The 15,926-nt window shown below is 37.6% G+C and overlaps 1 protein-coding gene across 5 annotated transcripts in view; it reads left to right on the top strand.

Moving 5' to 3' along the window:
- The first annotated feature begins 848 nt into the window (after positions 1–848).
- The window catches only part of LOC132639962 (ultraviolet-B receptor UVR8), a 41,412-nt gene continuing 26,334 nt past the window's right edge, over positions 849–15,926 (top strand). The window contains exons 1-4 of one of the 5 annotated variants that reach the window (XR_009582128.1): positions 849–1,337; positions 6,192–6,268; positions 6,835–6,913; positions 15,845–15,904. Coding sequence is in view for 4 of the 5 variants with exons in the window: in XM_060356339.1 (XP_060212322.1) it covers positions 1,079–1,337; positions 6,192–6,268; positions 6,835–6,913; positions 15,845–15,904 (475 nt within the window). In the remaining variant the exon portion in view is untranslated. Of the gene's footprint in view, positions 1,338–6,191; positions 6,269–6,834; positions 6,914–11,784; positions 12,049–15,844; positions 15,905–15,926 lie in introns of those variants that run through there. The other 4 variants (XM_060356339.1, XM_060356340.1, XM_060356341.1 and 1 more) reach the window with 4 other exon arrangements.

The following is a 15,926-nucleotide window of genomic DNA, read 5'->3' on the forward strand; positions in this document are numbered from 1 at the left end:
GGCTCTTTCTGCCCTGAAATTTCACCGATCCGCACCAAACGGGCTGGGGACCTATACGGATTGCTTACGGGGGCACGAAGTATCTTATTGTTTCATTTATTTGGTCTAAATAGTGAGGACCCTCTTTTTGAGACCCGTCGTGTGTATTAGTTCCTTACAATTCGAGATCTGATGGGCCGACTCTATTTGCCCTGAAATTCTACCGGTCCGTACCAAACGAGCTGGGGATCTATATGGATTGCTTACGCGGGCACAAAGTATCTTATTTTTTCTTTTATTTGGTGTAAACAACGAGGACCCTTTTTTGAGACCCGTCGTGTGTATTATCTCCTTGACTAATCGAGATCTGATGGACCGACTCTGTTTGCCCTGAAATTTCACCAGTCCGCACCAAACGGATTGGGGACCTATACGGATTGCTTGCGCGGGCACGAAATATCTTATTTTTTCATTTATTTGGAGTAAACACCGAGCACTCTCTTTTTGAGACCCGTCGTGTGTATTAGCTGCTTGACTAATTCAGATCTGATGGGCCGACTCTGTTTGCCCTGAAATTTCACCGGTCCGCACCAAATGGGCTGGGGACCTATACGGATTGCTTACGCGGGCACGAAATATCTTATTTTTTCATTTATTTGGTGTAAACACCGAGCACCCTCTTTTTGAGACCCATCGTGTGTCTTAGCTCCTTCACTTTTCGATATCTAATGGGCCGGCTCAGTTTGCTCTAAAATTTCGCCGATTCGAATTAAGCGGGCTGGGGACCTATACGAATTGCTTATGCGGGCACGAACTATCTTATTTTTTCATTTATTTGATATAATGGGCCGCTCTCTTTGCCAAATTGCACCGGTCGCACCAGGCAAATATATGAATTTATTTACGCTCCTTATACGCGTGGGAATAAGGAGTTAACAACTGTCAAAGTAGAAGAAGCAGCAAGTGTTGGTAAAGAGCTTTGAATTCTAAAGAACATTGGAGCAGACGTTGCCACCGTTTAAGCCATCAGTTTTTAGACTCTACTTATTATGAGGACTCCATTCAACAGTCTTGGAAGATAAAGACCCAGGGGCCGAAGATGATAATAGGAAGAGCAGTTAGAAAGAGATCATTGCTATCATCATCATCATTACGGTGGATTTCAGTTTGCAGCAGCGAAGCAGAAGTGAATGGGAAGCAGAGAGTGGCAGCCCTTTGGGGGAACGGTGATCATGGGAGGCTAGGACATGGGAGTCTTGAGTCGCGGTGGACCCCGTGTCCTCTTCCTTCTTCTGCTTTCCATAATCAAAGCCTCCGTCAGATTGCCTGTGGCGGTGCTCATACTCTCTTTCTTACAGGTATTCCATTCAATATTCTTGCTACAATCTTCTTTTGTTTCAGTAACGTGGATGATTGATACAATCTGGAATTTGGGGCTCACTTATCTTTGTAAAAAAAGAAAACAGAAAAAATAAAATGGAGTAAGAAACTAAAAGTTAAACTGGGGCTTATACTTTTGCATTTCTTCCAAGATGAGTAAGGCATCACAAATAAGTTTACTTATGGACTACTGCTAGGAAGTAAAATGAAAATGGTTTAGTATTACGAGGGGCGGATTGGATCATATACCTTTTCCAAGTGCAATCGATCGAACAGGAGGAGATAAGTCCGCAATTGTTGCAGGGTCCCGTGCAGGACGCGGATGACTATGATAAGCTAGTAGTAGTGGCACCGTGGCTAGAGATGTAAAAGTAAACATAGATTCCTCAAAAGTCGTTATAGTTAAGACCAGAGATATCAGGATGATCAGAAGAAGATGTAAAGTAAGGTCGAGACTCAAAAAAGTAACATTGGCTGACATAAGGTGCTGATGATACCTCTTTTTAGGGATGGCAACAGGGCGGGGCGGGTTGAAAATAGAAAAACATTACTTTTTGGGGGTGCGGGTGCGGGTTAGAGTTTAAATTTCTGTATTTGCATTTGCTTTGATCTGTCAAATGTTACTTCAAAGGCAACTGAATGCCATTTTTCACAGCACATATACTAACTTTATAAATCATGCGTAAGATTTACAAATAATCTTGATATAATAGCTGACTTAATTAAGACAAGATTTCATTATCATTTCATGTCCAGATAGATAATACTTGCATATGTTATGTAATTAATTGTCATTTTAAGAAGATTCTCTCAAAGTTAAAATAAAGTCCATCTTCTTTTCAAGTAAGGGTCATCACTTTTCACCGAGTAAAAGTAAACTCTTCTAATAAAATAGCATTACATATTGTACAGAGTAATAATTCTTATTTAGTTTCTAATATTACGTTTTCCCGAAAAAACTAAAACTTTTACATATAATAGTGAAGGTAATTTTTGACTTGGGTAAATTAAAACTGACTATTATATTACTTAACTGTAAGTGAAGCTAGATTTATTACGTGAAAGAAAATACACTTAATAAGAGCAAATAAGTAATTTATGATGAAAGCAACAAAAAACACTTATTGTGGTCGGTGGGTGGTTATTGTCTAAAAGGACATTAGAGTCCACTTATTTTTAAAAGGTCAGAGTTTAAAACATTTCAGGGAATGGATCATGACATGGGGATCAACCACACCCGCTGATGGATGCGGGGGTGTTTGGGGGGGGGGGGGGGTGAATGTGGGTAAAAATTCTATGCGAGGCGGGGCGGGTTTAAAAGTTGTGATTGACGAGAGAACTTGCACCATTGCCATCCCTATCTCTTTTGAACTCGAGAATAATTGAGGAAGACACATTTGAGAGCATGAGGGGTTAATTTATCTTTTGCAGGGGCTTATGAACAAAACATGTGCTCCCAAAGACACGAGGGGAAAGAGAGTATAGAAGTGACTGAGGAAACAATACTGAATAAGGATTCTGATTTTGAATGGAAGATGAGAGCATTTGATTAATTAAACAAGAAGAAGTAAGTATTGCATCGCCCCAAAAACACAATGGAACGCGAGATTGAATAAGAAGAGTGCGAGCATTCTCAATGAGGTGTCTATGCTTCCTTTCGACTACTCTATTTTGTTGAGGGGTGGAGAACAAGATGTCTGATGAATAATATCTTGGTAAGTCATAAACTGCTGAAACTGGGAACTAATGCTAGGAAGTAAAATGGTAATAAGCTAAAATACACTGCTGGACCTGGAGTTTTTTATTACGAGTGGCGGAGTGGATCATATGCCTCTTCCAAGTACAATCGGTTGACTAGGAGGAGATAAGTCTGCAGTACTGTAGTTGCAGGGTCCGGTGCTGGACGTGAACCATCTGGGCCTGATGTTGGACGGGGACGATAATGATAAGTTAGGAGTGGTGGCACCATATCTAGAGCCCTATTTATAGTTATATTCTACACAGTACATAACAATCAATATGCTTCTACCAAAAAATTCACTTGACAAGCTGGTGAAAATGGCATTGAGAGAGTTGTTTTGTTTTGCTTTATCTTATTTTGTTTTTAACTTATTTTGGTATAAGGAAAAATGGATCTAAAACTCAAGTCATCCTGATATCAAATCAAATAATGAGCATTGGACATTTCTTGTACCATGTATCCGTAACAGCTATAATTTTTTTTTTTTAAGAAAAAAACAGAGTATTCGTCGGTGCCGATAAGTTTCTGCTAGCGATTTAGGAAATTTCGAGATGCTTGAAAACAGAAAAGTTTTTAGACTCCTATAACTTTTGTTTGTTCATTGTTTTTCTTTGACATTTTACGTTTATAACTTACACGATGAGAAAGCATTTTTGCCCAGTATTAATGGTTATTTAATTAAAAAAATAATCATTTAGATGTTGAAAAACCAAAGTGTTCAGATCTAGAGACAACATCTTAATATTTTTAAATGTCTTAATCTTAATAAAAAAGAATGACCCCTTAATATCCAATAGTGTCATTGGTCACTGTACTCCTAGCACTATGCCACAGGTACGAAGAGGTAGTAATAGCAAATCTTTCATGAATGTGCTCCCCTGCATTAGCCATGTGAATCCAATGCATACTTGATTGGTAGCCACAGTGATACCATATGCTACCTTAATTGTCTGATAGCTTATTGTTCTCAACTGACAACCCATCTTACCCGCCACATTGGTGTCAAATACTGTCAGTAAAGTATGAGTACTCCCAGAATCAATCAAAGTACTAATTGGCATATGTTTAGTATTATCCAGTTACTCCCATTGTTGGAAACCTGCTATTCTATCAAAAAACTTAAATGAAATAATCATGCTTCCAGAGCCATAGCTTCCTCCACTGGTTTGTCCTCCTCGGATACTAATTCCTGGACCTCCTCATCCCCTTCAATATTCCAATACAAACAACTGCTGTGGTGTTTCTGGAACACCAACTCCTCTTCCGGGGATTCATTCTCCTTAGCTAACTCCAGCAGATACAATTGCTTTGTAGATTTGCATTGGTGGTCAGGAAAGAATTTATCATCATAGAGGTAACATAATTCCTTGAGCGTCTTATCATTCAATTTAGCAGGTGTAAGTTTCTTCCCGTTTATTTCTCCCAAATGGGCTACTAGGTTCAGAAAGTTTATAAGCTGATTTAGAGTAGTTATTGGTAGCTAAGATTGCAGGTTTTGGAATTAAAGAGCTACTATGTGTGTTTTGTGCTTAGAGGTTTTTATGCTGGGTTGTATAGGCGGAATCACTGAAGCTGCCTAGTCGGTATGCATGAGTTAAAGAATAGGATCTATGGGATCTCACCAAATCACGAATCTGAGGTTTAAGCCCTTTGGTAATACAGTTGATAGCATTCTCATTAGACATGACAACCTTGCCACAGCCTTATCAAACTTTTATACACCTTAATCTCTCCGGTTTGAGTGAGTAATTTAATTTCAGCAACCCCATCAAAATGCCGGGAGGGAGGAATATTATCAATAGAATAGAACTGCTCAATGTTGTAAATCCAAGATCTGAGCTCAGAACCATCAAATTGAGGAAAATCTAGCTTATCCATCCTCGATAGCCCTAGTGAAAAGAAGAGCTCGATGAACCTCCTAATGCAGCACCTCCGTAACCACCAGAAAACCTCCTAATGCAGCTCCCCAAAAGCCAGGTGGTCCAGATGTCTAGAGTAGTAGTACATCTTGCTGCTGCACCACCATTACCCTGCAGTCCGGGAACGTTTCCAGCTGTCCAAATGGGCCAGTAGTGGGTGAAGAGGTTTCTCCTCCATCATGTTAAGCCACATTCCTCTCTTTCTCTTCCTGTTTACAAGCTTTCGATGGATTTGCTCAAATTGAAGAGAGCTTTGTTCCGAGATTCTACAGTTTGGTCTTGCCTCATAATGAAGTTAGCTAAATCCATGCAAGGGCATCAGTAATACTTTGGAAATCAGAAGCCATCATCCCACAGCATGAGAATCACGGCTCTGATACCAAGTGATACAACTACAGGGATTGTAGAACAGTGAAAAGAAAGGAAAACAAATTTTAGCTAAATTCTAGAGTAATTTAGGATAGATTTCATACATAGATTTCCCAAATGGATGATTATAACAACTGTCCCTGCCAAAATAATTAACTGGGAGGGATAGAACCTGCTAATTAGGAATAATGCCAATGGCTTAATGGAAAATAAACAGAACTTGGATTTAAAACATAGGGAAACATATGGGACTAAAGTGCTAAGTAACGCAACTTCTATCGTTCCTCCTTTTAACTAACTCCTAACGATCAAGTACAACACCACCAGAGCTTGAAATACGACTTTCGCAACCAGGGCCCATATGTTGTTCATCCATCTTAAATTCAGTTCACATCATGAATATTTTCTCTAGCTATTTTATTGTTTAGGGGGTGGGAACAAGGTGGTGAGAATATTTGGTGATACTTTTAGCAAAACGGATATAGAAGATCTATATGGTCGAAACCATCTAATCCAATAGTCAATGCTAACTTTTGTTTTGCCTGGATTTTGATATGCATGTCAGCATCAATAGTCACTTCATTTTCCTTTTTATAATTTTGTGGTCAAACTTGTCCACCAACATCTGTCTATTTTGGTTCATGATAAAACTTGCTCAGAAATAAACGTAATGATAGGATTGTCACTAGGTATTTGACCCAATAGGATCGTCCAGTTCAAACCTATCGCTAAAATAATGTTTTAGATTGCTAATGCATCAGCAGTACCTTACTGACAAATTAATGACCCTCTCTTTTTTGCAGAAAATGGCCGTGTTTATGCCAGTGGACTCAATGATTATGGACAGCTAGGGGTGTCAGATGATAGAGCTTATATAACTGTATGCTATCTTGACCTTTCTTGATACAGTTTCAGAACTTGGATAGGTTAGAACTTGGAAACATAACTTTATCAATCAATTGAACATATTTTTTTAATCATAAAATAAGTATGTAGTATTCTGCTAGGATATAACTTCATCAATTAACTGAATACATATTTGAAATCATGCCGTAATTGTATTGTACCAATGGATGGAAAATGAACAGACTTAAAGGGTGTTCTAGGTCAGCAAATATGTTGAAATTGATAGTTCCGGAAAACTTATATGAAGCTGGTGACAAAATCATACGGCTGAAAAAATTGTTCGCTAAATCTGGGTTCGAACTGAAGAACTTTGATGGAGGAGATGAAAAGACTTATTTCAAAGGAGGGAGAAATGAGTAAAACAGAGAAGTTAAAGGGAAATAACAACCATGGCGGAAGAGATTAGTTGAATAGAAAAGGCTAGGATTTTGTGGTTGAAGAAGAGAAACAACAGGAATAACTTCCATAGGGACATTGACATAATTATTGTTCTGGGGAGGGAAGTAGATGACCTTGTTGCCTGGGATATTATTATTGCAGGAACCACGTGGAGTTGCTGGACTACCCAAAGAAATTGTAAAAGTTTCAGCTGGTTATCATCATTCTTCCGCTATTACAGGTTTATTATGATTGACTTTGATGGATCTTTAATCTTGTAAGCTAAAAAACTATGATTGGGTTTTGCTAGTTCTGATCTTCTGCATTTAGTTATCTGTTTCTGTTTGATGCTTTCATTTTCATTCTTCTGTTTAATACTTAATTAATTTTCTTCCGTTCATTTAATTACTTGCTTCGTTGGTGTTAGAGAGTGCTGGTCTTAGACTTGTATTCAATTGCATCATCCATGCACCACATCTGTATTTAATTGCTTTTATCAAGAAATGGTTATTTAACTTGTTGATAGGATAGAAAGGATTGTTCGTCACAATCCTGCATGTGTACGTTGACAGAAGATTTTCCTTTCTTTTTCTTGTTGCTTGACGGGCTTGATTTTTATGGAGGCTCAACAGAGTGAAGAGGAGGCCTGGAGTTTGAGGAAGCTTGGAGTAGAAAGAGTGGACTCAGTAAGTTGAGAGGTGGACCCGTGAGTAGTTTTAGTGTCTTAATGAATTGAATTGAGAAAGAAAACCCAACCCGACTGAGAAAGGTAGCGACAATATGCAATTAGACTGGAAGCATAAAGATACCATTTACTCAGAAACTGGACTGGAAGCATTAAGGTACCATTTGCCGAGGAACTGGGCTTACCAAAAATCGGATATGATAATGTAAAGAATTTGAGCATCCAACTGAAAGATTAGGACAAAGGGTAGTGTGAGAATTATGGGAAAAATTATATTATTGAAATTATGTATCTACATTATTACATAGACCCCTATTTACAAACACTACATGACAATCGTTTTCCAAGTAGGATACTATATATAAATCCTATTCCTATTCTAACACTCCCCTCAAGCAGGTGCATAAAGTCGTATGTACCAAGCTTGTTACAGATATAATTAATACGAGAACCAGTGAGGGACTTGGTCAAAATATCTGTAAGTTGATCACTCAACTACACAAGTTCTGTAACAATATCTTCGGAGAGTATCTTTTTCTCTAACAAAGTGACGATCAATCTCAATGTGCTTAGTCCTCTCATGTTACACCGGATTTGATGTGATTTGAAGGGTCGCCTTGTTATTACACATATGTACCATCTAACTGATTTCTCCAAATTTTAATTCTCTGTGCAACTGTTTAAGCCATACTAGCTAACAACTTGCTACAGTCATTGCTTGATATTCTGATTCTGCACTAGATCGAGCAACCTCACTCTGTTTCTTACTCTTCCATTCCAAGATACTAAATTACCTCCTACTAAAACACAATAGTTGGATGTAGAACTTCTATCAGAAGGTGATCCTAACTAATCAGTATATGTATATCCAACGATCTTCTCATGGCCTCAATCCTCGAAGAGTAGTCCTTTACCTGGGGTTGACTTTTTATTTCGCAGAATGCGGACAACTGCACCTCAATGATTATCACAGGGAGAATCCATAAACTGACTTACAAGTTACAACACTCACGTGAAAGAAAATATTAGGTCTAGTCACTGTGAGATAATTTAACTTACCAACCGGCCGCTTATATGTTCCAGGATCGCTGAGTGGCTCCCTCTGTCCTGACAGGAGTTTAGCATTCGGATCCATAAGAGTGTTTTGGATCCATAGGAGTGTCAATAGGTCTACATCCCATCGTTCCTGTCTCAAGAATGTCTAAGGCATACCTGTATTGCGAAATAACAATACTTGATCTGGATTGAGCGACTAATCCAGCAACCTCAATACCTAGAAAATACTTCAGTGTGCTGAGGCCTTTAGTGTGAAATGCTGAAAGAGATGTTGCTTTAAATTAATGATACCGTCATGATCATTGCCGGTAATAATGATATCGTCAACATAAACCATCAAATAAAGACAGATTTGGAGTAGAATGCCGATAAAACATAGAGTGATCAACTTCACTACGAGTCATGGCAAACTCTTGAATTACTGTGCTGAATTTTCCAAACCTCTCTCAAGGAGACTGTTTCAAACCATAAAGTGACCGACGCAATTGACACACCAGGTTAGACTCCCCCTGAGTAACAACACAAGATGGTTGCTCCATATGAACTTCCTCATTAAGGTCCATGGAGAAAAGCATTCTTAATAGCCAATTGATAAAAAGGCCAATGGCGGACAACGGCCATGGATAGGAAAAGACAGACAGATGCTATTTTAGCCACGGGAGAGACAGTATCATTGTAATCAAGCCCAAATATCTGAGTATACCCCTTAGCAACTAGGCGAGCCTTAAGCAGATCCACTTGGCCGTCCAGACCAACTTTGGTTGCATAAACCCAACGACAATCAACAATAATTTACCTGAAGGAAGAGGAACAAGCTCTCTAGTACCACTCGTATGTAAAACAGACATCTCGTCAATCATAGCCCGCTGTCATCTTGGATGAGAAAGTGCTTCACTTGTAGATTTAGGGGCGGAGACAAAGGACAAAGGTGAGACAAAGGCATAATGGGATTAAGACAGACGATCATAACTTAAAAAGGGTATAACGGGGGTTAATATTACGAGTGGACCGTATACTTTTTTGTAGTGCAATCGGTTGATTAGGACGAGACAAGTCTGCAGTAGGGGCAGGACCCTGTGCAGGACATGAATCATCTGAGCCTGATGCTGGATGTGGACTACGATGATAAGTCAGGAGTGGTGGCACTGTGGGTGGAGATGTAGAAGTAAATGCAGATTCTTCAAAAACTGAGAAGACTGGTGGCATTGTGGATAGAAATGTAAAAGTAACAGTAGATTCCTCAAGATCTTAGATATGTCAGAATGACCAGAAGATGATGTTAAAAAAGGTTGAGACTCAAAAAATGTGACATCAAGTGAGTAGCAACAATACCTCCTTTTAAATCCGAGAAATAGCCAAGAAAGACACATTTGAAGGCACGAGGGGCTAATTTATCTTTTCCCAAAGACGCGAGGGGAAAGAAAGTATAGAGGTGATTGAAGAAACACTACTGGATGAGGAATTTGATTCTGAATGGAAGATGAGGGCGTCCGATTAATTAAATAGCAAGATGTGAGAACTGCATCTGCCTAAAAAGCGGAGCATGAGACTAAATAAGAAGAGTGCGAACAGTCTCAATGAGGTGCATGTTCTTCCACTCTGCTACCCAATCTAGTTGAGGAGTGTATAGACAGGATGTCTGATGAATGATTCCTTGGTGAGTCATAAATTGCTGAAACGGGGAGGACAAATATTCTCAGGCATTATCACTACGAAATGTACGAATAGAGACACTAAACTGATTTTGTATTCCAGCACAAAAACTCTGAAATATAGAAACAACTCAGAAGGATCTTTCATTGGGAAAATCGAAGTACATCTTGAATAGTCATCAATGAAACTAACAAAATAACGAAAACCTAAGGTTGGACTGACTCTATTAGGACCCCAAGTATCAAAATGGACTAAGGAAAAAAATACACTCTCCATGACTCTCAACACTACGTGGAAGGTAGTGCGAGTGTGTTTCCCAAGTTGATACGACTCCCAATCTAATTTGGACGCACTAGACGAACTAGGCACCATTTTTGTAGCTTGAACAAACTCGGATAGCCCAATTGTTTGTGAATTAAGCCTGGAGGATTTGTAACCAGAGATGCTACGGAGGAATTAGGAGAGGTGTGCCCAAGCCTATTACAATAACTACACTTAGGTCGAGATCTGCATACTTCGCGAGTGTGCCCAAGCCTATTACAATAACTACACTTAGGTCAAGATCTTCCAAACCAACTTCCTCGTCAATTCTTCAAAGATTGTGATGTTCAATTTTTGGATCTCATTAAGGGTTCTAAAGTAATCATAGGACTTGAATTTCCAATTCCCGTGTTTTTGGAGCTAAAAATATCGGATCTGAAAGACATCTTGTGAGATGTGAAGTTTGCAGCCTAAAATCTGGAAAATTAAATTGCCGGAATGTGGAAAAATCAGAAGTCGCAGCCCGATCTGAAAAAAAAAAATCCCGTCACCAGAAAAGGTAGATATGATCTCCGGAGATTGCTCGGAATCAGGAAATAATTACTGGAGTAGGTTCGGAATACTTGGCCGAGCTTACAAGAAAAAGAATCAGCAAAAAAAGAGTGATTAGGAAAGCCTCACACGAGGTAAGTGGGTCAGACTTGCCGCCAGCGCCACAACTTCAGAAGGCACGTGAGAGCGAGTGACTGATCCTCTGCCGGTGCGATTGGGTGGGATTTGGTCGCCGGAGAGTGGGGGACCTTGTGTGGTGTAGGTTTTCGCACACTCACAAAACAGAATATGACGCAAATCAGTCCCAGGAAGTCGCCGGAATGACGCACAGCGACTGTGCTGTCTGAATTTTCTTTCCAGGTGTTTCTCATCGACATGTGAGATTTATGGGAGAAATAGATTATGGAAATTGTGTATCTACATTATGTACCCCTATTTATAGACACTACATGGCAATCCTTTCCCAAGTAGGATACTATATATAAATCCTATTCCTATTCCTATTCCTATTCCTATTCCCATTCCCTTTCTAACAGGTAGAGTAGCGGAAGAACATAATATATCCCTCAGGAGATATTGACCAAACTGATGTAGAATGTCGTATGGCTCTGGTATAGGACAAATGATTTTGTTTTCTGGAACACAAGTACACGACAAAACATTTCTTCAAAACAGTTAGTTTTTTTGGGTATTGAAACAAACTAAAAATAAACCAAAATTATTTCCACAATCACTCACAATTTGAAGTGTTATCACATTGACCCCTTCTTACCAACTTTTCTCATTTTAGCTATATAACTCTCTAAGTATCTGAACTTGTACCATTTTCTTTCAGATTATTTTAGTACTTGTCTAAGGAATATTATTGTTAAAATTTGACGTATGAGGTGGATTTGATAATGTAGGGGGTTTGATTTGAAGTTCTACAAGGAATTGTTTACTACAACAATTATTCCTCACTCTCAAGATAGATGGGGTTGGCTATGAAGAATTGATTACAATTTTAGATTTTGTTTTGGAAATATCTAATCCAGCCTTTTAGGAAATTGTCAGAAAATTCTGGAAGAAATATTTCCAAACCTTTTCAAACGCCAACGAAGAGTGGTAGAAAGAAACAGAGTCCTACAGCTAATAGCACATCACCCTAACTTGTATGACTGTGGCATCCAGTAAGTAAACATTACTTAGTTGTTGCAAACTATCTTCATTACCTTGTGTGCATTGAGTCCTTGCATCTCCGCATCTGGGTATAAACTAGAAAAAGAATTGCATGAGGACCTTAGTGTACCTATGGTATATGGCGCTCCTATTTGGCAGGATGTTATAATGGTAGCTGGTACCAAACCTAACAACTCTATACAAAGAGTGATGAGATATTTGTGTGTAGTTTAATTACATTTGTTTTCAACATATAGACCAATGAGCAGATGGACCCAGGATTTTGACGCATAGGGGGCACCAGTGACCAACAACAACAACAACAAGAAGCCCAGTATAATCCCACCATGTGGGGTCTGGGAAGGGTAGAGTGTACGCAGACCTAACCCCCACCTTGAAAGGTAGGGCGGCTGTTTCCGAAAGATCCTCGGCTCAAGAGAGGAGAACAATAGAGGAAAAACAAGACAAAAGGTTAGATAGGACCAAGCATATCGAAAACAATATGAAAGCAAGGAATAACAAAAACGAAAAAGTCATGGTAGAACAGTCCGGAAAGGAAGGAGCATTAACTACTATAGATAACTAAGATAATCAAAGTACAACGGCCCAACAAATATAAGCAGCAATCAAATGCAGAAATCAAATGGCAATAAACAAATGAGCAAAACTATAACTACTATGGTGAAAGGATTAGCCACCTAGCCTTCTATCCTAATCTGAGTCCTCCACAACCTCCTATTTAAGGTCATGTCCTCGGTGAGCTGAAACTGTGCCAAATCCTGTCTAATCACCTCTCCCCAATACTTCTTGGGCCTCCCTTTGCCTCTCCTAAAACCGTCCATAGCCAACCTCTCACACCTCCGCACTGGTGACCAATGTCTTAATATAGATGTCAATTATTACTGTGAAAGTTTGGCGTGCTACTCTTTAAAAATTAATAATCATGATAAGTTTATTAGTAAAGTAGCAGTATAAAGTATGGTCACTACCCAGTGTAATCCCACAATAGTGGGGTCTGGGGAGGGTAAGATGTACGCAGCCTTACCCCTACCTGGGTAGGGAGGCTGTTTCCGATTGACCCTCGACAACCCTCCTCCTTTATCCGGACTTGGGACCGGCAATGCGAGTGAGCTCACACAGGCGGAGTTTAGCAGTATAAAGTATAAACATCAAAATTGGAAGAAGGAAAATGGGTTTAGAATGGGAAAAAGATTTACTATCTACAAAACAAACTCAACAAAAAATAGCAACAAAATTGCTATAAGCAAGACTCAAACCCAGGTGTCATACAAGGACCAAAGGGACACAACAACCAATTGCGCTAAAGCAGTGGATATCTCTCGGGGGTCCTTTTAAGTATATACATGTTCTTTAAGGTATATACACCATATATATATATATATATATATATATATACATACATGTCTATTCACTTTAATTAGTCAGTCTTTAAGGTTTGTATTTTGAAAATAACTTTTAAAAACATTCTAATTGTTATTATATATACAAAATGTATTTTATGTACCATCACTTTAGTTGTAATTAAAAGTCTTTGAGATGAAAAGAGTCGGACTTTTTTATCATTATCATGACAATGAAAGTTATTCATTGATGTAAAAGAAAAATAGTAAGAATATGAGGGAAATTAATATTTCGATTCTAAATTTTTTCTTTTAAATTTTTAATATTTTATATGTATACCGACAAGTTGATATCCATTTCAATTAAATAACTATTCAGATCCAAACATAAAAATCATTTTGTTGTAAAAAAATCAAAATTAGAAAGATATATGTTATATCATTAATCACCAAATTTTAATTCTGAAATGAAAATATAAAGTAATACATTTTATAAATGTAAAGAAACAATAATCAGAGACTGCAAAGGAGAGTAAATAAGTAAAGTATTGACAATGAAGGAAAACGGGGATAAATGTCACTCCCTCCCTTTACTTTTACTTGTCGATGTTAACATATCAAGGAAAAAAATTCTTCTTCTTATTTTACCCTTCACATTAATTATTCATTTTCAAATCATTTTGAGGCTATTGAGACTATATATCAATAAATATGGATATTATGATAAAATATATGCTTGATTTATTAATTTTCAAAGAACGTGAAAAGTCAAAAGTGAACAAGTTATGTGTAGGAGCATTAAAATAACTTTTGGTGCAAATTTGCATTGCTATTGTTCGTGCTCTCTTCACGTTTAAAGTATTGACAAAGAAGGAAAATGGAGATAATAGAAATAGAAAAGAAGATAAATATAGAATAAAAAATAGAGATATATTTTTAGTAACGTGGCCAAGTAATATGGACGAAGGGAGTACTTCATTTTTATTAATTCTTAAAGAACGTAAAAAGTCAAGTATAGTAATGTGGCCAAGTAATATGGGACGGAAGGAGTACTTCATTTATTAATTCTTAAAGAACGTAAAAAGTAAAAAATGAACAAGTAAAAGTGCACGGAGGAAATAAATATGTGTCGAAGAATCAAAATAGAAGTGCACACGTGTATACACGAGAAGAGAATAAATATTCAGTAATATGACATATATCCACGTGAGATTTATTAATTCTCAAAGAATGTGAAAAGTCAAAAATGAACAAATTAAAGTGCACGGATGAAATAAATTTGTGTAGGAGAATTAAAATTGAATTGCATATGTCTATACATGAGAAGAGATTAAATATTTAGCTAGAACACGAAAATCAAAAGTGAACAAGAAAAAGTGCACGGAGAAAATAAATGTATCGGAGAATTAAATTTAAAGTGCATACGTCTATACATGAGAAGAGAATTAAATATTAAGTACTATGACACATGTCTACGTTAATATGGATGTAGGGAGTACTTCATTTTTATTAATTCTTAAAGAACGTGAAAAGTCAAGTATAGTAATGTGGCCATGTAATATGGGACGGAAGGTGTACTTCATTTATTAATTCTTAAATAACGTGAAAAGTCAAAATGAACAAGTAAAAGTGCACGAAGGAAATAAATGTGTCGGAGAATTAAAATAGAAGTGCACACATGTATACATGAGAAGAGAATAAATATTCAGTATTATGGCATATATCCATGTGGGATTTATTAATTCTCAAAGAATGTGAAAAGTCAAAAGTGAATAAATTAAAGTGCATGGAGGAAATAAATTTGTGTAGGACAATTAAAATTGAACTGCATATGTCTATACATGAGAAGAGAATAAATATTCAACTAGAACACAAAAAGTCAAAAGTGAACAAGTAAAAGTGCACGGAGGAAATAAATGCGTCGGAAATTAAATTTAAAGTGCATACGTCTATACATGAGAAGGGAATAAATATTAAGTACTATGACACATGTCTACATGGGATATAAAAATAGTTGGATAAAGTGTACAAATTATATAGCTCATGGTACAAGAATTTAATGCGGGTACAATTCGTGAAGCAGTGGGTACAAGGAGGGACTGCTGTGTTCGTCCTTCCATGGCACTTATTATATATAAAAATACGGGGTTTTCCGGAGGTTAGTGAGGGCACGTGACCCCCTCCTAATGGGGTGGGTCTGCCCCTGCCAATGAGGCAAATGGATTGCACTCATCAGTGTTTTTATTTTTTTTCAATTGTTTAATTATTTTCTTCTCTTTATTTTATTTTTTCTTTTACATTCTACGTCATTTAGCAGTTTTAGTTTCTTAGCATTCATTCTTTTCTCATAGCCTCTTCATTTTATAGTTCCCCTGATTCTTAAATAGGTGAATCATTTTCATTTAAATATGCTAGCTTCCTATAATAGTCTGTGATTTTATTGCAGTGGATGGAGAACTTTATATGTGGGGGAAGAACACAAATGGTCAGCTTGGCCTTGGAAAGAGTAATAATACCTATACTCTTGT

This window comes from Lycium barbarum, chromosome 5, assembly GCF_019175385.1.
Source record: "Lycium barbarum isolate Lr01 chromosome 5, ASM1917538v2, whole genome shotgun sequence".
Lineage (NCBI taxonomy): Eukaryota > Viridiplantae > Streptophyta > Magnoliopsida > Solanales > Solanaceae > Lycium > Lycium barbarum.